This window comes from Peromyscus californicus, unplaced genomic scaffold, assembly GCF_007827085.1.
Source record: "Peromyscus californicus insignis strain IS unplaced genomic scaffold, ASM782708v3 Scaffold_3__1_contigs__length_106647218, whole genome shotgun sequence".
Classification (NCBI taxonomy): Eukaryota; Metazoa; Chordata; class Mammalia; order Rodentia; family Cricetidae; genus Peromyscus; species Peromyscus californicus.
In genome coordinates, this window is record NW_026294551.1 from 65,561,442 (window position 1) to 65,589,284 (window position 27,843).

At 52.9% G+C, this 27,843-nt stretch overlaps 1 protein-coding gene and 1 pseudogene across 3 annotated transcripts in view; both read right to left on the minus strand.

The window, feature by feature from the left end:
- Positions 1-950: 950 nt before the first annotated feature.
- Positions 951-27,843, minus strand: part of Galnt10 (polypeptide N-acetylgalactosaminyltransferase 10) — a 150,429-nt gene continuing 123,536 nt past the window's right edge. For all 3 annotated transcript variants that reach the window (XM_052757573.1, XM_052757575.1, XM_052757574.1), the window contains 8 exons: positions 25,813-25,998; positions 21,682-21,865; positions 19,734-19,851; positions 12,202-12,309; positions 8,754-8,975; positions 7,646-7,762; positions 5,145-5,294; positions 951-4,087 (listed from right to left, as the gene is read on the minus strand). In XM_052757573.1, the coding sequence (XP_052613533.1) occupies positions 3,929-4,087; positions 5,145-5,294; positions 7,646-7,762; positions 8,754-8,975; positions 12,202-12,309; positions 19,734-19,851; positions 21,682-21,865; positions 25,813-25,998 (1,244 nt within the window). In that variant the 3' untranslated portion in view covers positions 951-3,928. The remainder of the gene's footprint in view (positions 4,088-5,144; positions 5,295-7,645; positions 7,763-8,753; positions 8,976-12,201; positions 12,310-19,733; positions 19,852-21,681; positions 21,866-25,812; positions 25,999-27,843) is intronic.
- Positions 27,041-27,159, minus strand: LOC128123592 (uncharacterized; annotated as a pseudogene).

The window sequence follows — 27,843 nt, forward strand, 5'->3', positions numbered from 1 at the left end:
GCCTCCTGAGTGCTGGGATTAAAGGCACATGCTACCACCACTTGTTCCTTAAAAAACTTTTTAAAAATAGAATTTATTTTATTCTTTGAGCGTTTTTGCCCGTATATGCATGTGCACCTTGTGTAGGGCTTGGTCCCAGTGGGGTTCAGACAATAAAGAGTCTCAGATCCCCTGGAACTAGAGTTAAGGATGGTTGTGAACCATTATATGGGTGCTGGGAATTGAACCTGAGTCCTCTGTGAGAGCAGCCAGTGCTCTTAACCACTGAGTCATCTCTCCAACTCTGAAAGTCTTTAAAAAGACTGTCACTCTTTTTTCTACCTGCTTTTTGGGTCAGAGTTCTCATTCCCGGTACTTAGCTATGGTCCTGGTCTAAACTATGGTCCATAGCTCCCTCTGGTGGTTGCTGAAGGACAACACCAGTTACTTCACTGAAATTAAGGCCCAGTGAGGATAGGAGTTTCACATATGGAGGGTGTTCTAGTCATGGTTCTGCAGATGCCAAACAGTCCAGAAACACTTCGATAAATCGGTTATTTGTGGTTAATGGGTAAGTTCAGCTTGTTCCTGTCATGGCCCTTTGGAACTCCCTCCCTTCAGGTCTAATCTAGAAGACTCTTGAGTGTGGAGTTCAACCCTGTGCTTCTCCACACCCAATCCCCTTTCTGTCTCGTGGCTTTTGTGGGGACTGCCCTCGGCCCTCTCCTTGTTTTGGCTTCCAGCTCTGCAGGGCACTTCCTGATGGCTTCACCCCAGTTTCTAAGACATCTTGGCTAGCTCTCCTCAGTGATTTGCACCTACAATCACCCTTGCTTTGGTCTGCCTTCCCTTCTAGAAACGGCACCACCTCGGCTGGTTTCAGCACCCTGCAGGGCATCTGGATGCTGGGCAGGTGATCAGTGCTCTGAGGACATCGACCGAAAGGCAGGTGACGTAGGGACATAGCAGAAGCCGCTTTAGACAAAGTCTAGAGGTTTATTGAACAATCGCGGTCACAACTGAACATGGTAAGTCGTCCTTCCCAAGGCTCACTCTCCCAGGCAGGAGGGATGGTGGAGGCTCTTGGGCTTTCCCCGTGGAATCCCTGTCTCACCTCCCAGCTTCCCTGCCTGCAGCTTCCCCTGGGGACCCAGCCTTCCAGCCAGTCACAGAGCAGAGTGGACCATGTTAAAATCTTGAAGCTCGGGACCACTCTCACCCAATGGTGGCAGCAGGGCCCTGGCTCAGCATCAGCCTTGAACCAAAATATGACTCGGATTTGTCGTAGGAAGCATCAGGGGCGAGGGTTGATGCATTCAGGGGTGGAACCGCACTCTGCAGTCTCTGTCCCTTTTACACGGCCAGTCTTTGGAAAACTACAAACACAAGGCTGAGTGCACACTGCCTACTCTGTCAGAACCAGGGACGGCTGAGGCGAAGAGCCTGCAGTTCTCAGCTCCTCACAGGAACAAGTGAGACAGGAAGGATTGGAGGAGGCACCACGAGGCTGACTTTGGAAATCCACTATGCCCGCCGCCCAGGAGAGCAGCCTCAAGAGAAGGTCTATCATTCCCGGCTGCTTTCAGAGCCGGAAGCTCCAGCTGGCAGGAGAGGGTAAGACAGCTTGCCACACAAAGGCCTTAGCATCATCACCGCAAGGACATCGCCTTCCAAAATGTTTCTGGAATCTTCTGGGCCGAGGGGTTGTGAGGGAGGCTGCCTGTCTAACCACATCTTGTTTTGTGATCTCGGCCTCTGAATAAAGCTTTGGAGGAGAAGAGGCCAGTCGCCTGGCATGTCACTTGGCCACTTGTGCAGACTGTCAGCTGAGTGGAAACCTGACCCTTTGAGACAAGGATTTCCACACCTGACATCAGAACAAGGTGGAAATTAAGCATTTGCAGTCAGCCACCAAGACCAACCTTCCTATGGCAAACCTCCTCAAGTCTTATGCCCTAAGATCAGAGCTCAGCAGTCCCAAATGCTGAGGTGAGCTCAAAGGAAGTGGCCGCCCCGCCCGAGGAGGGGGATGAGAACCAGATGAGAATGGGATGGGGTGAGCGAGACTGGGGATGGCTTGTGGCTGCCCCCCCCCCCCACCATCTGCTTGGCTTGACATCACTTGGAAATCCAGCTGGTCATCTCACCCCTGAGAGTGAGGGACAGGCACAGCACTTCTGGGGATCGGCATGTCCCCCTACAAAGGGCTGCCAGGTCCCTAGAAGCTGCAGGCTCCTAGAGCCATCCTGTCCCAGGGAGGGCTCCTGTGCTCATAGGCAGTTGCCCCTGCCATGTGGGCCTCCGGGTCTCAGGTTCTGCCTTAAGCCTAGCACCTCCTGCTTGAGTCAGATGGAAACACACACATACTCCACTCACAGGACCTGCACAAGCGCCCCTCCTCCACCTGTTCGTTTGTCTGTCTAGCAAGGCACTAGGAAGTGGTTCAAGTTTAGGGAATCGGCTGCTCGGTTGCATTTTCTCTTTGTAAAAGGCACAGTTTTTATTGTAACGAGGCCACACTGCTCTCTGAGGACTCGACTCCCCTTGGCTGCAACCCCCACCCCCACTGGATTCTAGACCCCCATTCACCCCCATCTGGATTCCTTCCTAGCTGGCCACTTGTAAGGTAGAATGTTCATCTGGAAAAGGACACCAGGAATCCACAAGTGAGCTGTGACCGCACAGGGGCTGCATGGAGGAGGCTCTACACCAGCCACCTGGCCAAGCTGGGGGGCTTGCTGACCTCAGTACCAGAATCTCTCAGGCGGAGCTCTGTCCCCAGGACCATGTATCAGTTACTTCACTGGTAAGTAACACGATCCAGTGACCCAATCCTCGGAGGGTGAGTTTTTGTTTGAGACCCTCCCGGGATCCTGACATGGGGCTAGGGGTGATCTGGTCAGGGGACAATAGCTTATGAGGACCTCACTGTTAACGAGGCTGCAGCTGTGATGGTCAGGCATCTTTGGGTTGTACCAAAGCCTCTGGTCCCCCCAAAGCCTCTACCCCTAGGGTCACACGTGGGCTTGGGTCAGGGGTTGCCTGACACTTGGCTGCTTGCACTGTATGCCCACACACCCCATGGCTCATCTTGGCTTTTGACAGAACCACAGTACTTTTCAGAAACTCCAGGGTTCTGTGAGGTTAGGACCATAATGGCCATTATCTGGGGGATGCTGCTCCCCCCCCCAGGGACTCTAGAAGTGAGCACCTCACAGCACCCCATTCCTCTCTGAGGCAGGGAGCTGCCAAGGAGAGATACAGAGAAAGGGCTTTGGAAGCGTGGGTTGGGAGCTGTTCAGTCTGGAGCTCCCAGCTACTCAGCCAGCTGAACTAGACCCGAAAACCTGGTACCCAGAGAGCCCTAAAGCTAGAATGGGCATCTGAAACACCCAGAGAGCCAGGGGAGACATCCTTTACATCCATCCGGCTGCAGAGTAAGGGGGGCCCTTGCCTGGTTGCTGACCAGGGCGAGTTATGGAACACTCTGAGGTCCCACTGGGCTCTCACTGCCCTGGACCAACACAGGCAATATTGGCAGGCATGCCCGGCACGGGCAGATTGCCTTGCCAGCGGCTGGCACATAGGCTTAAAAGCAGCCCCCAGGCCAATACCGCCTTTCTTCCTAGGGCACTGTCATGTCTGGGAGCAGCCCGAGAGCTGGGCAACCTCATAGGACTAATTTCCTGGCCTGAGGCTGCCCAGGTATGCCGAACACTTAGGGGAGGCTGAGGAACTCTGCGCTAACATAAGCGGGCGCTGGCTTCTTGTAGAGCCCTTTGTCTGGGCTGTTCTCCCTCTGGCCGCACCACACAAGTGCTTCAAGAACCCTCCGCCCCAAGCCATTTGGCCCAGCACCCTGGTGCCCACAGATCCCCTTCTCCCACGGGAGGAAGGTGTGCAAGCTCTCCATAGCAACCCGAGGGCCTTGCTGAGGAGGTCTGAGGCCTCAGTGTCTGTTGAACTTCTCTAAGACCGTAGAGTTGGTGTGTTCGAAGAGCCACTGCTGGGTGAGGGAGGCGGGGTTGCAGGCGTTCATGAAGATCCTGCGGTCGCTTTCACTGCAGTCCATGCAGCTGCCGCTCACAGGGTGGTACAGGGTCTTGTCCTACAAAACACAAAACAGGGAGGCTGTCAGGCAGGGGACACAGCCGCTGTGACAGCAACGAGGACGCAGGAAGTTGACCTGACCGGTGCTCACATCCTGCTGGCCCTGCTCTTGGCCAGAAATGGCCCAGTATCTCCTGTTTCCTTGTGATGAACGCTCCTCTAAGTGGGACCTTCAACACCGCCTGCTTCCAACCTAAATGCCACTCTGTCCCTGCTGTATGGCTTGGCTGCTTCTCTCTCTCTCTCTCTCTCTCTCTCTCTCTCTCTCTCTCTCTCTCTCTCTCTCTCTCTCTCTCGACAGAGTCTTACTATGTAGCTCTGGCTGACCTGGAACTTGTTGTGTAGACCAGGCTGGTCTCATCTCACTGAGATCGGCCTGCCTCTGTCTTCCCAGTGCTGAAATTAAGATGTGCACCACCACACCCTGGCTTGGCTTTTTTTTTCTTCCCTCCCTCCCTCCCTCCCTCCCTCCCTTCCTTTCTTTTTGAGACAGGGTTTCTTTATGTAGCCTTGGCTGTCCTAGAACAAGCTCTGTAGACCAGGCTGGCCTTGAACTCACAGAAATCCACCTGCCTCTGCCTCCCAAGTGCTGGGACTAAAGATGTGCATGAGCTGCCACCACTGCCTGGTGGCTTTCTTGTTAAAATGCATGAATCTGGGTTTTTGCTCTCTCTCAGGGCTAGATTAACAGCAGAGAGGATGAGTGGGTGGCATCTGCAGGGAGAAGCAGGAGGCACTGCCATCCTACGACATCCTCACAAGCAAGTGGTCTGCTCCCCTCCCACACGGCTCCCCACCTTGCGGTGTTTCCCCCCCTCCCCCCTCCCACACGGCTCCCCACCTTGCGGTGTTTCCCCCCTCCCCCCTCCCACACGGCTCCCCACCTTGCGGTGTTTCCCCCCCCTCCCCCCTCCCACACGGCTCCCCACCTTGCTGTATTTCCCCCCTCCCCCCTCCCACACCGCTCCCACCTTGCGGTGTTTCCCCCCTCCCCCCTCCCACACCGCCCCCACCTTGCGGTATTTCCCCCCTCCCCCCTCCCACACCGCTCCCACCTTGCGGTATTTCCACAGCTGGTTGCCCTTCATGCTGTGGCAGTCGTAGAGGGTGACTGGGCTAGTGTGGGAGACAGCGTCGAAGCAGAGCTTCTTGGTGTGCTGAGGGTCTCCGGGCCGGATGTCCTCCCTCCAGGTGAAGGTGAAGACCTGCATGCATAGGGACATCGGTAGAGAGGGTGCAAGCACTGAGAACATCCCTCTTTGCTTACTAGCTTGTCTTTTGAGATGGAGTCTACTGTTTGATGGCCCCAATCGTGTTATGAAGCCAGGGATAATCTTGAACTCCTGCTCTTCCTGCCTCTAGCTCCCAGGTACTGAAATCACAGGCATGTGCTACTATGCCTGGCTTGCTTGGCCGTTTTTATTTATTATTTACTATTGTTGAAACAGGCTTCTACTCTGTAGCCCAGGCTGGCTCTGAACTCTGTGAACTCCTGCTTCAGCCTCCTGAGTGCTGGCATTACAGGCATGCACTGAAATGTTGGGCTTTTGCTTTGTTTTGAGTTAGGAAAAATTAAGCTCAGGGGTCCAAAAAAGAGTTTGCTGACTCTATCTCCTGTTTTAATAAGCCAGCCTTAACTTTAAGAGGAGATTTACTTTTATTTACTATGTGTATGAGTGTGTCTGTACATGTGAGTGCAGTGCCTGCAAAGACCAGAAGAGGGTGCTAGAGCCTCTGGAGCTGGGGTTATAGAGGGTTGTGAGCTGCCCAGTGTGGCTGCTGGGAAATGAACCCGGGTCTTCTGTAAGAACAGTACGCTCTTTTAACTGCTGAGCCATCTCTCCATCTCCTGGTCTTTCAGTGTTAAAAGGCATCAACTCCCAGGCAATCCTATCGCCTTGCTGCTGCTCCTACTGTGTTCTCAAGTGCATCCCAGACAAGGTAACAAGTCAGAAGCTTCAGCAAGCACCCCTCTAATGAGAGGAAGCCTCCCCAGAGACCCTGGTGCCACTAGACACCCAGTGGACTTCCCATTCTGGATGAAGATCCAAGCTGGACCCAGTTCCTGAATTTAGCTTATTAATGCTTCCCCAGTCCTCCAAGCCCCCCCCACCTTTCTAGAGCTTTACTAACTGCCGATATTCTGTCCACAGTGAAAGTGCACAGCTGGTGTGCTCGGACTGCCTAAAGCCACCCTCAAAGATAACAAGCCTGCCCCTCTCCAGGGTCCCTGTGCTCCCTGGCCCAATCTCCCTCCAGTCCCCTCATGATGTCCCCAGGCCACCAGAGATCCGCTTTCTCTTACTAGAGATTCAGTTGCAACTTCTAGAATTCTCTAAAACTGGACTCACAGTATGTCCTCCCCCGTTGTCTGCCTGCCTTTCTTTCTTTTTAACTTGATCTCACTGTGGTCACTCTGGCTGCCAGCACATTTACCAACAGCTCGCTCCCTGACGTTACTGTCCTGTCTGCCTCTGGTGATGTCTGGGCTGGCTCCAGATTTTGGTTTAAAAAGCAGGCCACTAGGACCATTTGTGCGTAAGTCTTTGGCTACATAGTGGGGTTCCAGGCCAGCCAGGGCTACACACTGAGAAGCCCCTAGAAGGCTGGAATTGTGCTGAATTTAGCCAGCAGCTTGGAAAGGACAGCCAGCAGTGGCCAACCTTCATTTACTCACACCTCTGATTTCTGACAGCAGGGTTTGCCGCGTGCAGGGCTCAGGTCTCTCCCGAATTTTGTTAGAAGCTCGAGCAGTTAACGCTGCTTTACTACATTTGTGCTTGTTTGTTTTTTCCAAGACAGGATTTCTCTGTGTAGCTTTGGAGCTTGTCCTGGAACTCACTCTGTAGACCAGGCTGGCCTCGAACTCACAGAGATCTGCCTGACTCTGCCCCTGAGTGCTGGGATCAAAGGTGTGTACCACCATGCCCGGCTTGTGTTTTTAATTTCTATCAACATGAAAACAAATGCCAACAGAAGCCTGCAAGGATGCAGGGCCAGGAACTCCGCTACCCTGGGGAGGAATTCAAGTGAGTGCAGCCCCTGTGAAAATCGGTGTGGCGGGGCCTCAAACATGAAAACCAGCCTACTACAGGTGACCCAGCTCTCCTCAGAGGAATCTATGCCAACACATCAAAGAGAGACCCGCTGTTACTTTCTTATTGAAGCAAGGTCTCACATTGCACAGGCTGGCCTTGATCTCCCACCTCCTGCCACAGCCTCCAGAGTGCTGGGATTAATTACAGGCGTGTGCCACCATGGCCAGTTATGGGGTGTTGAGGATTAAATCCAGGGCTTTGCACATGCTAGGCAGGCACTCTTGTAGCTGAGTACTTGTTTCCCAGTATTTTTTGTTTAAATTTATATTTATGGGCTGGGCGTGGTGCACACCTTTAATTCCAGCACTCAGGAGAAAAAAGGCAGTCCAGATGAACAGTGGTATCTGTCATATGCAGGAATTCCCTACTCCCTTCCCATGGTGCTCTGGGAGCTCTGAGACTCATCCTCTGGTTGACAAATGTGTGGGGACCTGGGAGTCCCTTTGGGTGGCCCTTACCTGCATGCTGTTCCAGGCAGCCTCCCCACGGCCCCGAATGCAAGTCTCAAGCCTCAGCGGGGAGCCCAAAGTGCCGTGCTTGGTGTCTGTGCACAGCCCTGTGCCCACGTTGCGAATCTGAGGGCAAAAATGAAGAGCAACCACTGAGGCACCTCAAGGTGTCCACTGGGCCCTGCTGGGTAGTGAGGAGACTGAGGCAGAAATCCAAGACAGGCTGAACTCTTAATTTCCTTAGAAGGGCTTGCCCCAGGTTGTTGGAGGTCCTCCTGACTGTGACGGACAGGATCCCAGAAGCTCCCCAATGACAACCTTCCTGAAGTCTGGGAAGGTGAGGAAGGAAGGAGGGAGGCCCACGTCCTTCTATGGCCTCACCCTGAGAGCGTCCCACCCAGCAGATCCAGGATCCAATTTGACCCGCATTCCAGGGGCCTGAGGGGCAGGTGTCCGGCAGGGAACAGTGTCTTGGAAGCTATTCGAGAAGGATGCAATCTTTGCCATCCATCTAGAATTATCCTTTAGGGCAAGGAAATGGCATGAGGAAGCAGAGGGTCTCCCCAGCCCACTCCAAAGAACAAAAGTGGTCCTGGCCCATACCTCAGCCATGAAGGCTGGAGGGTCAGATGGGAGCTCTGGGCTGCAGATTTGCTTAGGGCACACACAGCACCAAGAGGCGAGGTGGTGACTGTTGAGTTAGTCTCAAATGGGCTCCCGAGGTCCTGGTGAGAAATCCTGTAGTCCACAGGAGGACGAGATGGAGATGTGGACATTACAACTCAAGTCTAACCTCTATACTCTTAGCCTGCATTTCCAATGGGCTCCATGGGCTGGGAACATGGTTCACTTGAAGAGCACGGGTTCCCATCCCTGGCATTCATTGCAAGCCAAAGGGCCCAAACCCAGCAGTGTCTCATAGTCAAAAGGTGGAATGGATGCTGACCCAGTTTAAATTTTCAGAACACTCAACAGCACAATAAAACACAAACAAATAAAAAAATCAGCCCCACCATGACAGGGTCCAAGAGAGAAAGAGAAGAAAGGACCGCGACATTCAGGCTTTACTGGGCACATTCTCTTGGTGTCTGTGCCCAGTCCCTCCATCCACACTCACCTCCCCCCACGCTGCGGCTGGGGGCTCCACAGGTGGGTAGAACTTGGGCAGGTCCCAGGCAATCTTGGTCATAAACCACTTGAAGCTCTTGCAGTTGAGGGAGCTTCGGAGCTTTTTCTGGGCCACGACATCCCCAGCTGAGAGGTGGCGGTACTCCGGTCTGCGCTGGTATATGTACTCTGCATACTCATCCATCCACACCTCTGCCACTCGCTTCAGGTTCTGGAAAGAAAGGCAGGTGGAAGGGTCAGGCTTGCTGAGGAGCCCAGGCTAGCCCAGAGCCATCCTGCAAGCCTTTACACCTTATTTTTTGAGACAGGGTCTCTCACTGAGCCTGGAGCTAGGCTGGTAACCAGCACCCCCCAGCTACCCTGTCTCTTCCCCTGGTTTGGGTTTGGTTATAGACGTCGGGTTGTAGGTGGCTGTTTATGTGGGTGCTGGGATCCAAACTCAGGTCCTCACATCAGCACACTGAGCACTTACTAAGTCGCTTCTCCAGCTCTTAAAAGCCAATTTGAGTTGGGTTTCTGTCACTTTCAACCAGCAGTTCTGGCCAAATTCCACGCCCAGAAGGTTTAATCCTGCCAGCAGGTGAGATTTCTCACGATCCTCAGAGGTTTGAGAGTTGTTTTTTGTTTTTGTTTTTTTAAATAAAGCCCTAGGACAGCCAACTACAAGACAACAACCAATGGGGACTGGAGGCACCCTGGGCAGAGCAATTTGGAGACAGGAAGACTAAGATCTTGTGTGTCAATTACGTGAAAACCCTGTATTCCTGCAGTGTACCCCACTCAGGCCACAAGAGCATAGGTTAGAGGAAGCCATTGCTTGCAAACCTCTTCCTTTAAACCCAGGCTTCCTTCAAGGGCTGGGACCTGCTTCCCCCTCCCTCAAGACATACATGGAACTGGATGGGCTTGACGTCTATCTTGAGGTTAATCTGAATTTCCCTCTGAAGTGTCGCAGTTATTGACGCCTGTGTGGAGAGGTTTGCTTTAGGAGCAGACAGCATGGCGGGGCTGGACAAATGTTTAAGTGTTTTCTGGTGGTGATAATTGAGTTCTGCAGACCAGATGGTCTCAAGGCATGGGGTTGTAAAACAGCCAGGGCCTATGTAAATGAGGGAGCGTGGCCATGCACCAATAAAACTTTATGACGTCAATCACCATTTGATTGTCAAATGTCACAACCTGGTGTCCTAAGTTCTTTGGGCCTCCCCCTCCAGTTGCTTAAAATCGTGAAAACCATTCTTAGCTCTTTACCCAAGCAGAAACTCACCTTCTCCTGAGCACAGGGAGGCATGGTGACACCAAGGAGGCCCTGAATGGGAACACTGCCCTGTGGCAGGGCTCTGTGCTCACCCCAGAGGCAGCCAGGCTTCCCTGCAGCCTCTGACCGCACTGGAAAGAGAGCTAGCTCCCTTGGGTGCCTGTGCGGCAAAGGCTGGGCCTGGTGGATGTGGAAGGCCTCAGAGTCTGCACATCAGGAACCATCTAGAACATGGGAACTCTTCTCTTTCCCTGGCCTGCCCATTAAGGCCTGTCCTCTCCACCTGCTGCAGGACTGCTTTTCTTATGTACCAGTTCTAGTGACAGCCCTGTGCAGCAAGACCCAGTGTTTGTTCTAGAGGCAGATGTGCCACTAAGAGAGCATGCTGGCTCTCTCAGGGCCCTGAGAACCTCTAAATGCCATTCAGGAGGCAAGTGCCCAAGAAGCCTGTGAATTTGATTGCCAAAACAGCAAGCCGACTTTTTTTTTTGTCTTTGAAGACAGGATCTCGATTAGGAAGGCTGGGGTGGTTTTGAACTCTCCATCCCCCTTGTCTCAGATTCTGGAACGCTGGGAAGACCAAACACGTTGCACCTGACCTGGAACTAAATGATGGCAGTGAGCTGCAGTTACGGTGGGCACAGGCGCCTCACATGCAGCCGCACAGGGGACAGCTGGGCTTACAAAGAGGTGGGATGCACCCCTGGGGTTAGCTCATGTCAGACACAGGGCCTGACTCAGGACAGATGGCCAAAGATGTTAGACGTCTGGACGGGATTCAGGTGAGACACAGCAGCACACTGTCCAGCCCCAGCTGTTAACGGGGATGCAGCCACTAACACCTGTGTGGACAGTCACAGCTGCTGTTTAGGGCACAGATGTAGGCGTCTGTCAGACTTAAGCAGGAGGTGGAGTTTTCCTTTCATCTCTCCCTCCCGGAAGTGGAGAACAGAACCCAGGGAGAAGGGAGGTCAGTGTGCCCCTGCTCTGCAGGGTGCCTGGCTGGGATGCAGGCTTTTTTGGTGTCACTGAAGCCCCCCAGCACCCTGATGTTCATCTCTGGCTTAGAAAAGTGTGCAGTGGGGCAGGTCCTGGGTCCTGCTCAGGGGGTCACTGTCCCCATGCTCCTGGTAGCCTCCAAGAGTGGCAGTCTCTGGCTTATGAAAAGACATTGGCTCTGTTCTCCTGTTTGGCATCCTGCAGGGGAGGCTGAGGGCATCTGAGAAGATTTCCAGTGCTTGGTGGGCTTTATCTGGAACCCAACTCCCCTGCTAAGGGGCTGTCCATAGAGCAGCGGGCTTGGAGGCTGTCATTAGAGATTCTCACCACTAGAGGGCTCTGCCACCCTGCCTTCCAGGCCATGTTCTGGCTCAGCGGTGCTAGAAGCTGAGGAAATGACTCTGGCAAGGCCCGGGAAAGCAGAGGGTTGGGAACCCAGGCAGCAGGTGCCCCAATGCTTCTTTGCTGGGGTGTGGCTGCACTCTGGCCTTTCTAGTACTGCAAACAGCGTTGTGTCTTTTCATCCCCCACCCCCAGGCACCTCCTTCACTTATTTTTGAGGTCACCCTTATTTTTTATTTAAAAAAAAAATTATTTCCCCAGTAAAAGAACTATCATCTCCCAAATCTTATGCTAATGATTACCCCTTGTAGTCAGTGGTCAATTTAGTTCAATCCTGATATGATTTTCAGGTCAACGAAACAGTTTGACATGTCTTGGGGGGGGGTGGGTGAAGAAGAGAGCCATTTATTTATTATGACATCCACCCCCAAGCTTTTCAACGGTGATGATAAGAGCATCATCATGCCTGCTTGACATGTTTCTTTAAATCACCCCTGGTCTAGCTTTGTATCTCTGCAAGCTCTACCACAGGTAGCCCTCCTGTGAAATGACCAGTTCACGCCACTTAACACATCAGTTTCCTGTCTTTCTGCACCCTGGGCAATGATGAGTTGGGAGGGATCAACTCCGTTTCAGCAAAGCTCCAGGCACAGCCTCAGAGGAGTCCGGCAATCCTCCCCGGGCCCACAGCTTCCACGTAGTCAAGCCGGGCTATATGTAAGTTCCTTTCAGTTGGATTTCACTTGGACATCATCTATCAGTCACTTAGCCTGGGGCCTCAGGGTGTCTCCACGCTACCACAGACTGCCCCCAGTTCCCTGGAAAGCCACCACCTTACCCGGGCCAGGCTGACTCCAGCGGGGACCTTGTAGGGCACATACTTCCTGTAGATGTGGCCCACCCTGGAACAGGGGATGTCCTCCATGCGGCCCCCACACATCCACACCTGCAGGGTGAGAAGGGAGGGTGAAGGTGACCCTCAATCCTTATGTCCCCATCCTCTCAAACGCCAGCACACAGCCCACGTGGTTTTCTCAAAACGGTGCAGAAAAAGACCTCCAGGGCTGTAGAAAGGGCTGCCGGCCAGGGCTGCCGAGCACTGTGCAGAACCCACGGCAGACACTGGGGTGCACAGGAAGTTTAAGTGCCGAGGCTAGAACAGAAACCCATGGGCGTGGCATGGCCACTGTGCTCTTGAATCCACGCCAGCTGTGGGTCACCTGCATGAGACCCGCCCAAGACTGGGCTCCTGTGGGCCAACAGGTGGCCCAACAGGTAAGAATGCGCCTACTGTCAAGCCTTGGGTTCTGCATGGCGGAAAGGGGAGAATCGACTCCCCCGAGTTGTCCTCTGACCTCCACATGTGTGCCATAGCACCCCCCCCAAATTCATTGATAAAAATAAATCAAATAGATGGGGCCCCTCAACATTCCCATGTGAATGAGGTGGTAATGGGTGCCAGTGAGGGAAGAGACATTTTCTTCAGTGGTGTAGCCACTGGCAAGGTGTCCCTGGTCCCGAGAATAACACTAACTGAGCTCACTGGTTCACGTGCACACAAGACATGAAAGTAGAAAGGGACAGGCTGGGAAGAAGCAGGGGATCGGGGCGGGGAGGAGGCTGCCACACTGTCCCCAGCAGCTGGGACGGTCTGATTCAGGAGGTACTAGAGTGATGAGAACAAGAAGCATGCAAAGGCTCAGGGGTAGGCATGGATACTGCACCACGGACGCCAGAGGCTTGGAGTCCAACGGGGTGTGAGGGAAGGGAAGGCACGGGCCCCTGTCAGGGTGTGGCTGGACAGGATATCTTCATACATTCAATTTGACACGGTTGGCTCCCTTCATGGGATGGGGTAGGTGCAGTCCTGGGCAGATACTACAGTCCAGAATTGAGGCCGCGGTGGCTTTGGGCACGGAGGGTCCTAGCTGCTTCTGGGACATTAGCCATGTCCTCACGTTCCGTCTCCTGTGGCTTGAGGGACTGGCATGGGACACTGATGATGCATGCCCTGTGCAGCGCCCTTGCTGGGGGCGCACTGAGGCTGGGCTTCAGTCCTAATCCAGTCAGGGCTCTCAAAGGGTCCTGGGTCTCGCTGCCTCCTGTCAAGATGGACGCAGGATGTCCCCTGTGCCATTGCCCACGGTGGGAGGTGTCTGAGGCTGCAGTTAGCAGACAAGGCAGTTCTGCTCTGATGGTGGGGAAGAGGGAAACCCTGGCTAGTCAATCGAACAGAATGCTGGTCTCAAGATAATGGGCTCCGAATGCTAGATTAATGTCAAGGCCAAGCCAAGAAGTTTATTTTTAAAGCGGGAGATATCGATCAGCCGCCAGCCTCCCCTCACTGAGGATTGATGAGGAAGTACGCTTTTGCCAGGCAGAGATGCCAGCCCATTGCCAGGCCACCCTCTGCCTTTCTGAGAGAGGGGTAGTGCCAAGCTGGTGGGGACTACTTGCCTACCCTGGTTTTGACCATCTCCTGTGATGTGAGCATTAGCTAAAGCTGTCCCCAGCTCCACTGGCTTGGAGTCCTTCCACTGTGCAAACAGAACAAATGAAATCCAAGGCCACCTTTTTGCTGGGACCTCCAAGTCCTTTGGCCTTGGCCACACTGGCCGCCAGCCAGAAGGAACCAGGGTGACCTTGCTCTGCTGGAAGGACTGAGGCATCCAAGGTGTTCCCAGGGCATAGGATGTCCTAAACTCACAGAGGATCTGGCTGGGTTCCCTCCATGGATTCCTGCCCAGGATGGAGGTGCTGGTGGCTGATTCAGAGGGGAGTTCTCTTCAGGCTAACGCTGCTGTTGACTACTGAGTCCACTTGGATTACCCAAGATGAGTCTCCCACAGGTCATCGGCATGAGAGGGTTCCCTGTGGCTGTCTTCTCCCCTCTCTCTCACCTCTTGTCCCCCTCTCCCACAGCTCCTCCCTCTGCCTGGAGAACTCCAAGTACCTGAACTCTGCTGCCTCCCCACCCTCCCTGCAGGGCCTCACCTGACACCTCCAAGGGGCTAACTGACTCACAGCAGTGGCACACACTTCTCCTTCATTGCCTGCCCCCCCCCCTCTCTCCCATAACTTAATTTTATTTTTATGTACATTGGTGTGAGGGTGTCAGATTCCCCTGGAACTGGAGTTATAGACAGTTGTGATTTGCCACGTGGGTGCTGGGATTTGAACCTGGGTCCTCTGGAAGAGCAGCCGGTGCTCTTAACCGCTGAGCCATCTCTCCAGCCCCTTCATTGCTTTTTTTCTCAGATGCAACATAATTACGTGCATGGATGCATCTCAGCTGTGATCCTCCTGCAGCGGTCGTGGGCGTCTCTGCCTGCTGGCACTCTTTCTCTGTGTGGAGGACTGTCCCACTCACTCTTCCTGGGGGCCAGTGACCAGGCCAGCCAGCTTCGGTCCCCAGCCTTGTTGGCTGAGGCCTCAGGTCCTTCTGTTTGAGAAAGTGTCTCATGTGCTTGTGTTCTTAGCCAGGAGAGCAGCCACTGGCTGAAATGGAAGGCCCTTCTCCCATCTTTCTCTGGAATCAGCCTGCCTTCTTTTTTGTACTGGGAGACAGGAGGCTAGAGAGAGTCACTATCATGGTCTCCATCACCTCTGTCTTGTGACAAACATCTCCCAACTGGAGAGACAGCTTCCTCAAACCAGGGGTTGCCCCTTTCTGGGACAGAAAGCCAGAGACTCAGGTTGGTGTCTGGAGTTGTACTGGGCCATGGCAACCGTGGCCGGTCCAAGGCCCAGCCTGGCTCTGCTCTTAGCCAATCACATTGCAGTTCCCAGGTCTTCCTTCCCTCACAAGTCAATGCAGCTTCACGTGGGGAAACTGAGATCTGCTGTAGTCAAGTCCTTCTCCAGCACACCAGCCGCTGACTCCCTGGGACAGACTCACAGCCGGCAGGCTAAGGACACTCAAGGAGCTTCCCATAGGTTCCCATAGGCTGCTGGGGAGCTGCAGGAGACAGCCCTGGAGAGGGAGCCATAGTAGACCCAGCGAGTGGGGGAGGGTCCCTACCAGGGAACTGTCAGCCCCTCAAGCTTGGCCTTTACATTGTTTTCGGTCTGGGCTACTGGTAGAAGAGTCCCATTGAATGATGGGGTCAGAGGGAAACGGGGAGGTATAGAGAGAAGAGGTGGTGTGTGTGTGTGTGTGTGTGTGTGTGTGTGTGTGCGCGCGCGCGCGCGCGCGCGCTGAGCTGCAGAACCCAGCACTTAACCAGCTTCAAGAGCTGACAAGATGCCACGCTCCAAGCAGGGGACTCTGACACAATGACCTCTGGGAGACAGAAGCCTGCTGAGGACGGGAGTAGCAGAAAGAAGGGGTCAGTGACCATTCACTCCGAACATTTCAGACTGCAACTTTTATTTTGAGGCTAACCTTGAACTCCTGATTCTCCTGCTTTCTAGTGCTTAGGATCACAGGCAATGCACCACCAAGCTAGGTTATGTTGGGGATCGAACCTAGAGCCTTGCACATGTTGGGCAATCCCTCTACCAAGTGAGCTACATCTCCAGCTCCTTGCTTTTTCCCTTTCCTTTTCTCTTCCTTTGCTTTTCTTTAATATATATATATATATAAATAAAATGTATACAGTATTTTGCCTGCATGTGCCCTTGCATGCCAGAAGAGGGCACCAGATCTCACTACAATGGTTTATAATCACTATGTGGTCACTGGGAATTGAACTCAGGACCTCCAGAAGATCAATCAGTGCTCTTAACCACTGAGCCATCTCTCCAGCCCGCTTCTTTTCTTTCAACACAGGGAATTCAATTATGTAGCCCAGACTGGCCTTAGACTCACCACACCCCTCCTGCCTCAGCCTCTGAGTACTGGGATTACAACTGTGTGCTACCATGTCCAACCAATTCATCAATGGTGGCACAGATTTAATTATTCACTTATTCTGTGGCAGGAGCTCACACTTGCTCCGAAAGTCCTGTAACACCAAGCTACGTCTTCAGCCCTGGAATGGGTCTGTTGGGGTTCTTCCATAAGGAGAAACAGGCCTGGCGTGGAATCAGAGCTGGATTATTAATCTGTTAGGCCCAATGGCACAGAGAGATCCATCACAACTTCTGCAAGTACACTTTGTGTCTTTCAGGCCAGCGTCTTTTCTGTCACTGTGAAGGATGGGGTCTCAGTAAAGGGAATCTGGCCCTTGGGAGAGGCTAAGCCCTGGCCGACACAGAGCCCTGTGTTCAAAGAGACACCGCAGCAGATGGACAGGCCTGCCTCGGGCCTGGAACGCAGGCAGGACAGGTGGGCTGTCGCTGGCCGGGAGAGAGAGAGAGAGTTGAAGGAAGAATGCCCCCCTCCCCAGGCCCGCTCATTACATCAGCTCATTTCCCCCAGGGAGTGCCCGACATAATTGGATCAGATGGGATTGCAGCCAGCCTCCTTCCTGACACTCCAGTGTGGCTTCATTACCGAGTCTTTTGTAAATAAACCGAGTGGAGGGAAAAAAAAAATCAACACAACAAAAACACCATTTGTTCTGCTGCTGTGACTGCCTGATGAGTGACATTACATGGGTCTTTGAAACACATGGAACAAAATGAAATCTTTTTGGGTTCAGGGATCCCTTTGTCAATAACTCTCCGCTGTTCTCCACGGCACCAGGTTTCTGGACAACGAGTTGCCGGGGGGGGGGGGGGGACGGGGACCCGGAAGCGGCTCTGGCCAGTGACACAGCTGCTCTGGGTCACATAGCCACAGATATGCATGCTGCATCCTCCATGCCAGGCAGTCCTTCAGGTGCTGGGGAAGCGGCAGTGAGAGAGACACAAAAGGATCCAGGATCTCCTGCGGTTGATCACCTAGCAACACTTCACAGTTCGGATGGGTTTCTTTCTGGGGACAAACCTGGAAGACTACGTCATCAATCGATGTTTGGTGGACCGATCCGTGACTTCACTGCACCCATGGAATGCAGCGTTTGTCAAACTAGATGACATGGGCTAGGCAGACTGACCCCACAGACAAGGCCTCTGTGCTACAACTCACAAAACCTGGACCCAAGGCAGACATCATCGCTTATTAAACTATGTGATGAGCTTGGATGCAGCCTGAGGGAGCACATCCACTGGGGGGTGGGGAGGGCCACCAATGGGTCAAGGGCATCTGGGGAGAGAGACTCATAGGCTATTTATTTTTCCTTTAAAAAATATTTATTTTCGTTTTAAAAAGTTCCGTATGTGTCTGAGTGTGTACATGTGAGAGTCAGTACCTGCAGAGGCCACAAGGGGGTGTCTGATCCTTTGGAGCTGGCGTTAGGAGAGAAGGGTCGTGAGCTGCCCAAGGTAAATGCTGGATTTTGAACTCAGATCCTCTGCAGGAGCAGTAGGTGCTCTTACCCACCCAGCCACATCTCGGGTCCCTTATTTGCTACTTCTGACGCGTTCTACTCACCGAGCGCCCAAGGAACAGCCAAGTAATACAGGCACGACCCCAGGAAGAGGCAAAACCGGAAGCGAGGGTGAGGAAGTGCAACTGGTATTTTTAGGCTAGTTTTCCTCTCAATTCCTTTTTTTTCCTCAATAGGCTAGTATGGGGACTTTGGATCTGGCAAGCTTGGGGTCAGGCCCTGGTGGCCCAGTCGCTGCAGACTGAGTATTCTGAGTCCTACTTGCCCCCATGAGGTGGGTCTAACAGTGGCATCGCCCTCACAGGTGGCTGCGAGGATTATACAGTCCGACACATGTGAAGGGCTGGCGTGGCATCCTCTTAGCTCCAACAGAGCTGGAGGTGAGCTGTTACAGGGCACGTGCCCCAAATTAGTTGATGCCAAATATTTTTGCTAAATACTCTTGGGCGTTACCCCTTGATACCAACATTAGTTTTATCTGGGAGGCTGGTCCTCTCAAAGGGCACAGCACCAAAGAGCTGGAGGTTAACAGAGACACGGACGGCTTTATCATAGCAGAGAAATGTCTGGGCAGAATTCTAGGAAGCTGTTTGTATTCCCCAGGTCTGAACTGTGCAGCCAGTTCTGGAGATGATACCGACATCTTGATAGCAATAACGTTCTTTAGGACTCTTATTAACTAGCTCCTAGCAAGCATGGTCTCATTAATTCTCAACAACACTGAGAGCCACATAACCACTAGCCTCGTTTTATGGAAGCTGAAATTAAGGCTCAGTGAGGGGAGACATCCCGGTCCAGGACTACATAGCTGCTGCTGGAAGTCAGAACTAGGACCTGACTCGGACCACCCAGCCCTGAGGTCCCTCACCAGTGTTTGACATCAGACCACTGCACTGAAGTATGATGCTCAAACCAGTAATGGCGCTGGTTGTCCCTCCTGGGTTGGGGACTTGTCAGCCAGGGGCTGGTTATGTTGGATGCTGGTTTGTGTCTGTGAGTGTGTGTGTGCATGCACACATGTGCATATGAATGCCACAGCACGCATATAGAGGGCAACTTGTGGGAAATGGTTCTCTCTTTCCACCGTGCGGGTTCTGGGGGTGGAACTCGGGTCACCTGGCTTTGCAGTGAGTGTCTTTACTCCTCAGCCATCTCCCCAGCCCTTGATACTGATCCTGATGGACCACAGGAGTATAGCATAAGCTATTCTTTCCCTCACAGGGGCAGAGTCTTCTTCTCCTGGGGCCCAAACACAGAGGAGAATGTACACTCCTATTACTAGTGGTAAACTAGTTGCTTAACTAGTAACTAGTAACTCCTTCACAGTCACTGTCAGGCAGCTTGCTGGCTCTAGGCTAACCCAGAGGCGACAGTAAATATTGACGGACGTCATCTTTAGCAATATCTGTCAGCTACTAATCTCTGGCTGTGGTCCAGGCTCTGTGCTAAGCACTGTCTAGTCTTCTCAATTAACCGTCCCAGGTCCTGGGCTCGTGTGTGTGTGTGTGTGTGTGTGTGTGTGTGTGTGTGTGTGTGTGTGTGTTACTAGTCTCACTCAGCTGGAGAAGTGATCTAAACTGCTCAGAGTCAAGACCACTCAGTGATGGGATTAGAACTTGAATTGAGGTCTTCCCAACTCCTCCGCGGGAGCTTCAGCCCAGTGGTCTCTGCCAACTCCTGCTGTGACAGGCGCAAGAGGGAAAACTTGAGAAGGGCAACCATGTAGGTCAGCGGGGCATCTGTGAGGCTACAAGGCCTAAGGCCTAGGTTTGCCTGTCTTCATCTTCCCGATGCTGCTGGTGGGTGGCTCCATCACAGCCTTGCCAGGCCGAGTGGAAACTAATGCTCATCAGCTCTATGGCTGAGACCAGGCAGCTTGAAGGTCCCTTCCACCCTCCCACTGCCCCCTACCTCAGGGAATGGTTAGCCAGCTTCCAACTCCTCCACCCCGGGAGCAGAGAAGCCACAGCAGCTGCACATCAGAGAGGAGACTCACCTTGAAAGAGATCTCATACTGCTCCCCTCCCCAGATCTCCAGGCCAGGGTCATATCCGCCCAGCTCCCAGAACCACTTCCGGTCCACAGCGAACAGCCCTCCAGCCATCACGGGAGACCTGTCAGAGAAGGGGCGTGGTCTGAGGACACATGGTCAGAAGCCCTGCTTCCTAGCCAATGGTGTCCCCAGAAACTCAGCTTGTCTGCTGGGGACTCCAAGGCCTCAGGGGTGGGGACCTGGCCTTCTTCTTGCCTGCCGCTTCCTTTCATATGAACCATTGTATTCTAACCTAACGGGTCCCCAGTCCCTTGATGGGATTAACACCTGAGGGTGTCTGGGAAGTGACATTTGTGGCACCAGCACTCCTCCCCACTGGTCTCACAGCTGCAGCACAGACATCTGTCTCCAGCCTTCCCCTTAGCTACTAGGTCTGAACCAGATGTCTTCAGCATGCATGTGCTGCAGAACCTTCTAGAGAGACTGAAAAAATAACACAGCTTGCTGGGACCTCGCCCGGCCTGTGGAAGCAGCCTCTGGGCCAGGGCCAAGGCACCTGCTTTGGAGCTGGCTCCTTTGAGGATTCTCTGTCACTAAGCTCAGCAGACGCTCGCTCGACTGTGCTGTCCACAGACACCAGCTCAATCCTACCAGTTACTCTGGGAGGAAGGATGAACTCCACTCATTCATTTGTTCATTGGTTTACCACTGAATGCCACTCACGAGGTAGGTACTGGAGGGACCAGGAGACAAACCACTGTCCTTCGGGGGACAGCAGTGTGGCGGAGCAGTCACCTCAGCCCAGAGGGATCCGGGAGACAGATGGAGGATAGTAAAGGCCTCTGGGGAGTACAGACAGGAACACTAAGGAAGGCAAAGACTGTGTCTGCTTCCAGTCCTGGGAGTGAGGAGGCAGGGAGAGGGAGTGAGGAAGGGTGCTCAGAGGAAAAGGTGGTGAGGAGGTTTGCTGAGGGAAATCACCCCAGGGGAGAAGGGAGCTACACCAGCAAGGCACAGACATGACAGACGCACAGAGGGGTGAGGGAGTGAGGGTGTGACGTGACAGGTTCCAGAGGACACCATGGTGCCTCACACAGGGCAGCACCCAGCAGAAGCGGCCCAACGCCTGCTGTGTGAAAACCTATCAGGATGGATGCCTGTGCCCCGGTCTGAGGGTAGAACAATCCAAACCTTCAAACCAACGTGCTCGGGGAGAGCCTTCACGCCCCTGCTTGGCTCCCGGACTCACGGCAGAGACTGACCATGTGCCTCCTGAGCCTTCTTTGTGGCAGGTGGAGGGGACCTTCATACAAGGGGGGACCGCTGGGACGTTACTGAGGGCACGACACACCACAGCTTGTCCTGCAAGTACTCCGGTATCCTTCCCACCTCGGCCTTCAAAGCGGGTGGAGCCCACCGTTGCCACCCTGACTTTACCCCTGCAAACGGCAGCGGTCCCTGGTAACCCGTGGGAGGCTTCTGAGCTACCGGCTATTCACGGCTGGCTTCTAAGCCACGGGTTCAAAGCGCTGACCCTCCACCCAGCTTCCCTCACGAATGAACTGTAGTGATACAGTAGGCAAGTATCAGGGGGCTGCATGAGACCCTGTTTAAGAAAAAACACACACTCACTCACTCAGCCTCTGCTCTCTATTCCTGCTGTGTTACCGAGGTGATATCACCCCTAGGTGGCTTAGGAGAGCGGCTGCACTTGAAACATGGCTGCTTGGCAAAGAGAGGTGCTGTACGTGGGGGACAGCTGAGATTTGGGATGAAGTATGGGGTGTGAGAGGATGAGATAATTTTAGCGGTTAGAGAATTGGTGCTCAGTTCTGAGTGGGCTCAGGACCGTGGACCCTCTGCTCTGGACATGAGGATAAGTGAAGACGCCCAGTGCTTTGGGAGGGGCCCTGGGTCACTGCCACTAGGAGCCTAGGCCAGTGGTACTTACTCAAATGGGTCACTGGGGTCAGCCTTCTGCAGCTCTGGAGGGATGGGGATCCGTTTGTAATACATCTCCCAGTCGAAGGCACCCCGCATGGCGTCCCCGGCCTGTGTCTCATACCGGAAGTCATCGTGGTCGATGACGTCGATCATTGGGCACACGATGGTCTTTCGGTTCCGAGCAATGCGGTCTGAGGTGGTGGAGAGACGCCCATTAGTGGATGCGGCAGCGGAGGGCAGCTCCCGCTCTATAGGGCACTTACTCTGAACAGTTCCCAGGATGACCATCTTTAACAGCTGCTTAGGAGCCACAGAGAGGAAGAACATTGCAGGGTTTGTTTGCGTGTGTTTTTTTTCTTAAACAGGGTCTCACGTAGCCCAGGCTGGCCTGGAACTCACTATGTAGCTAAGGATGACCTGGGAATGATTCTCTTGACCCTACTTCAATTCACGATGTAGCCAAGGCTGGCCTTGAAGTCCTTACCCTTCTCCCAAGTGCTGGGATCACAGGCATGTGCTTGGAGTCCACAGGCTTTTGTAAGAAGGACTATGACTTCCTTTGAGACCCAGCACCACAGGAGGCACTTCCTCAGACAACAACTCCAAGCCCTAGGGTCTCTTCTGTGAGATCGGGTCGGAGGGTCTGCCTTAGAGGTTATTAAAAGGCTTGGATAACACAGTATTTGAAAATTTCAAATTATGGGGCTATGGATGTATGGCTCTGCTGTTGGAATGCACTAATTTTCTTCTATGAGAACCCCTATTCTGGCCTTGCCTCTCTTCTTGTTGCAAAATCCTGATCGTGACTCACGGCCAAAAGCAGCCAGGTTCCCTAGTGTCCGTCTGTCCCAACTGCTCATGGGCACCCACAGCTGTGATCAGCAGTAAGACAATTCGGCTTGAGTTTTTAAACAGCCCAAGCTACGCAAAAGGGAGCTGACATCCCTTGGAAGTTCTGGGTTCCCAAGCCAGAAGGTATGCAGGCAGAGAGTGCCACCCCATGGAATGCTACAGGTTGAGTGATTCAAGAGAGAAAATGGGGTCTTGACCCAGTCTATGTCACGGTCCCTTTCAAGCCTGGGAGAAGCTGACTGATTCACTCTGCCCAGTCTACAAACAGGATTCCAGTGCTGGTCTGATCTACCCTATATTGTTCCCACAGAGAGTTCTGTCTGCTTCGAGGGGACCACTGTGGGGTCAATGATCTGCCACGAGGGGCCGATGGGCTATGCCGGGGAGCTTGCTGCTCAGGGTCAAGGTTCATGTTCAAGACTTGCAATGTGGGCCCTGGAGGGCTAGAGAAGGGCAGGGCCCACATTTCATCAAGCCATACAGCATTTCTCCCAAAACACTGTTTGTGCCTGTTTTCTAATCTGAAGGCATGGCCTAAGTAGGTGGGAAGATGAGTGGTGAAATTGTGTGTGTGTGTGTGTGTGTGTGTGTGTGTGTGTGTGTGTGTACATGCATACATGCATGCAAGTCTGGAGAACAGTGACCATTAACCTCACTTCACGAGACAGCAGATTCTGTTACAGGCAAAATGATGTCAGGACGCATGGTTAAGTCCCACTACGTGTGCAGGTATGTACTAGATTGAGATGACCACCGCATTTCCAACTGTGACACGTGGTTTAAACGGTTGCAGAGGCTGGAGATGTACCTTAGTGGTAGAGCATTTGTCTAGCATGCACTAGCCTCAACACACACACACAGATTCACACACACACACACAGATTCACACACAGAGAGATTCATACATACACACACAGAGATTCACACACACAGATTCATACACATACACACAGATTCATATACACACACAGATTCACACATACACACAGATTCACACACAGATTTATGCACACACACACACAGATTCACACACACACACACACACACACACACACACACACACACACACAGAAATGCCACTTGCAGCATGTATCCCCAAGTGGACAGTGGTATGACTAGTGCTAGATGCACTTGGGGTAAGTTTTACCCCCACATTGTCCTCACCCACTGAGTCAGAATCTCTGGTATGGGGCTTGGATCTGCCTATGGGCAAGCTCCCTTGGGTAGTAATGTGTCTTCATGATGCTTAGGGGCCTTGAGGGAAAGATCTAGAGAAGGGCCCCTATCCTAATTATTCAAGACCTCTGAGGTGATGGCTGGCAGCTGACCCTGCTGGATGGCAGTGGCCTGTGCCACTGAACTCGTTTAGAACTGAACACCAGGTTTACATCCTGATGTCACCCCTCCATAGTGCAGCTTTGGACATGGCTGGCTGATGTCTCAGAGTTTTGGTTTCTTTGTTGACCACAGGAGGATGAAATGCCCTACTCCTAGGGTGTCTGAAGACTGAGATGCCAGTATTCCCCATTTTCCATGACCATGACAGATACCGCAAGACACTCACAGGAGCCATTATGAGCCTCTGTCCCTTCTGTCACAGGCAAAAATGTAGGTAAGAATGCTGAGCCTGCCTGCTGCACTGTGTAAGTCACATCCAAGTACAGACTTAGCCTAAACTCAGAGGGACTCTCAAGGCCTCGGGGATGAGGATAATGATGAAGAAAAAGGAGATGAGAACTCCGAGTAGCTTTCCCACCAGGCTGAGTCCTCAGGCTCCGTGTCTAACCATTAATGAGGGCAGAGCCAGCCGAGCTAGGAGGTGTTAATGGATTCACAGACAAAAGCCACGCTGGGATCCACATGGAGATTCTTGTGTTTCTACTAGAGGGGGGGGCGGCGAGTGAGAGGGGATGTGTCTTCCTTCTGCTGAGGACGAAAACAGCCCTCATCCATTTCCATAGAAACAGAGTTAAGGGCTGTTTAGACAAGCTCAACTCAGCGGTCCACCACTTCATTCTCACGAAAGGACCCTCCACACGGCTGCTCCTCTCGGACTGCAAATGTGCTGGACGCTGAGGCCCAGGCTTTTTCGTTCTCTCTTTCGGTAATGAAAAGCAGATGTAGGCCATTGCTTGGTTTAATTAAATACGTAGTTTACCAGAAATTCTGGTCTTTCTCTCAGCCTAATGAGATCCTGGGCCCAGCTGTCAGAAGTGTGCGATCCAGTAAGTTCTCAGTGATGTGCTCAGAAAAACAAAAACAGCTGGGTTGTCCTGTGGGGCTATAGGGGGCTGGCTTTCAGTCCTCACCCGCACGGTGGCATTGGCTGTGCTGTGGTTGTTGGAGTAGGTGGCACTTGGTAGCTGCCTGAACAACTAGTAACGTCCTCTCCGACCACCATAATCAGCATGTCTGGGGTGGAGTGTCTGGAGGGAGCATCACGGGTCTTTTGGAGAATTGTGCTGCGTGTGTATTTGTCCGCTGAGATGGAAAGCCTACCCTTTGAGGCGTTCACTTTTCTCTTGAGGGTGGTAACCTCACAGCTTGCCCTGGCCCTACCTTGCCATGTTTCTCAGTCCTGACAGGACACCTGACTTAGGTGTCTGCCTGGCAGGACCTGCTTACTGTTCTCCATCTGAGTGGAACTCATAACTCCTAACCCGGCCTTCCTCCACTAGGAGTCCCTCATGCCCACGCTCTACCCACAGGCTTTGGTGAAAGGAAGGCTTCTGGATCGTGCCTCCCTCCCGGGCATCTGAGGGGAAGGGGGCCTGGGAAGCAGTGTGGAGTTGTGGGAAAGAACAGACTCTGGTGACTTTGACATCAATTGCCCCAGGGGACAAGCAAGCCACCGAGCATCTCAACTTTAGTTTCTTTGGCTACAAAAAAGACCAGTTCAATCCCGTGCAACCTTTGTGAGGCCTGGGGATCTTTTCTGCAACCTGCCCGGCTCTCACTATTGGTGTTAAGCAATAAGTACTTTCATTTGACATAAAGACAGGCCCCCTCCCACCGCCATGATTTGGTTCTTTTGTTTAAGACAGGGTCTCATGAATCCCAGTCTGGCCTTAGACTCAGCATTTAGCTGAAGATGACTCTGAACTTCTGATCTCTGTGCTTCCACCTCCCAAGTGCTAGGGCGACAGGTGTGTGTCATCATGCTTCATCTATGCTGTGCAACACTGGGGATCAAACCCAGAGCCTCATGCATCCTAAACAAGTGCTCTACCAACTGAGCTGCATCCCCCCAGGCCACACACCCACTCCGGGTCGCCCCACTCCTTACCGAGCAAAGGCGGGAGCCAGTTGACGTTGGCTTCACAGTGCGAGTCTAAGAACGTGATGACGTCCCCGGTGGCTGCCGAAGCCCCCAGCATTCGTGTCCTTATCAGGCCTTCCCGTTTCTTGGTCCTCAGAATCCTCACGCTGGGGAAAAGGGCCATGTAGTCCTCCAGTGGCTTCTTCAGATGCTCTGTGAGGAGACAGAGGGGGCGAGGTGGGTCAGAGTGGCGGTGTGGGAATCACTCCGTCACCCAACACAGTTTGGACACTAATTCCCAGTTCACTGCCTCGAGGGCCTCAGATAGAGCCGAGCGTGGCAGGGGCCAACATCTACAGATGGGGAAACTGAGGTTCACAGAGGTCCAGTCATGCTCCAGGGCTGGAACACAGAAAGACTTCACAGGCAAGGGGGGGGGGGGCACAGGCAGCTGCTTATGCCTGTCTCTAGTGTCTATTCCCTCATCTCCTGATAGAAAGGCCGTTGTTTCCTGAGGAGACTGACCCTCCTCTTACGTTCATCCGACTTGGGTAGGCTGACCGCCTTCCCCTGGAGTGAGTGGGAGGAGCACGTGGCTCAGGCCTAGCCAATCATGCCACTCCATCCCTTGTGATTGGCTCAGGGATGACCATGCACCTGGGAAGGTGCTTTAGCTTAAGTCCTCGGCCGGCCGGGCGAAAAACAAGGTGAGGAGAAGGGGTGTAGGGAGCGACTGAGGTGGCAGGCAGCCGGTAAGTAAGGTACAGGGAGTGCTGGTTAGATTCGGCATCACCTAGGAGACACAGCTCTGGGCGTGTCTGTGAGGGCGTTTCCAGAGAGGAGTAAATGAAGGAAGGACCCACCCTGGATGTGGGTGGCACCACAAACCACAGAGAGACTCGGTGCTGATGACATTTCTATCCACCATCCCTCCAAACCTGGAGCAGACAGACTCTACAACACACGACAGCTTCTCTTGTTTGCTTACTCTACCACGGGCTGGATGTTTGCCCTATTCCTGGAGAAGCTGCCCTGAGTAAGTATTGGAGACTTTCTTTCAGGCCAGTAAGAGGACTCATCTGGTAAAGGCACTTGTCATCAAGTCTGATGACCCGAGTTCAAGCTCTGGGACACACACGGCGGAAGGAAACTCCCTCCCTCAAGTTGTCCTCTGAGAACCACACTTGCCAGCCTGTGGCATGTGTGTGTCGCCGTGTCCCCCCCCATGCACACATAAAGTTATTATTTTTTTTAAAGCCTCCAGCACCTGATATTCCCAGGCAGTCTCCCATCCAAGTACTAGCCACACCCGACCCTGCTTGGCTTCCAAGATTGGATGCAACTAGGTGAGTTCAAGGTGGTATGGCTGTAGACACAGGATACTATTATAAAGAATGTAATAAAAAGGGGTTGGAGAGATGGCTCGGTGGCTAAGAACACTCACTGCTCTTGCAGAGGACCCAAATCAGTGGCCAACTGCACCCACATAGAGGCTCAAACCTGTACCAGGGGAACCAGTGCCCTCTTCTGGCCTCCAAGGGCACTGCACACACGTGGTGCACATACATAACATTGGCAAACATTCATACTTATAAAATAAAAATAAATAAGTCCCAGCCTTCCTGTTGGGTTCTCTTGATGTTCACTAGGGCGTGGGATTTTATGAAAACCTAGGATGGCTTTAAAAAAAAGTCCAAAGACAAAAATGAAAAAAACCATGTAGCTTATGCCACAGTTAGTGATAGCTGATGCTTCTCTTCAGTCAGGAAAGCTATGTGTGTTCACCGCCCTCATTCGTTAGAACAGATTTCCCAGCCAGTGCAACTGGTTAAAAAAAAATCTAAAAGCACAAAGACCCAAGTAAAAAGATAACGGTATTGTCTGTATCTGAAGATGACATAAGCCTCCACACAGAGAATCCCACACATTCCCAGAGAAGCCAGAACAAATGTACTTAACTTAAGACGGATTTGGGATACAGCTCAGTGTTTAAGAGTCCATGGGATATGTGTGTATCAGCTGGGAAATACAATTAAAAATGAGAAAATACCATTCACA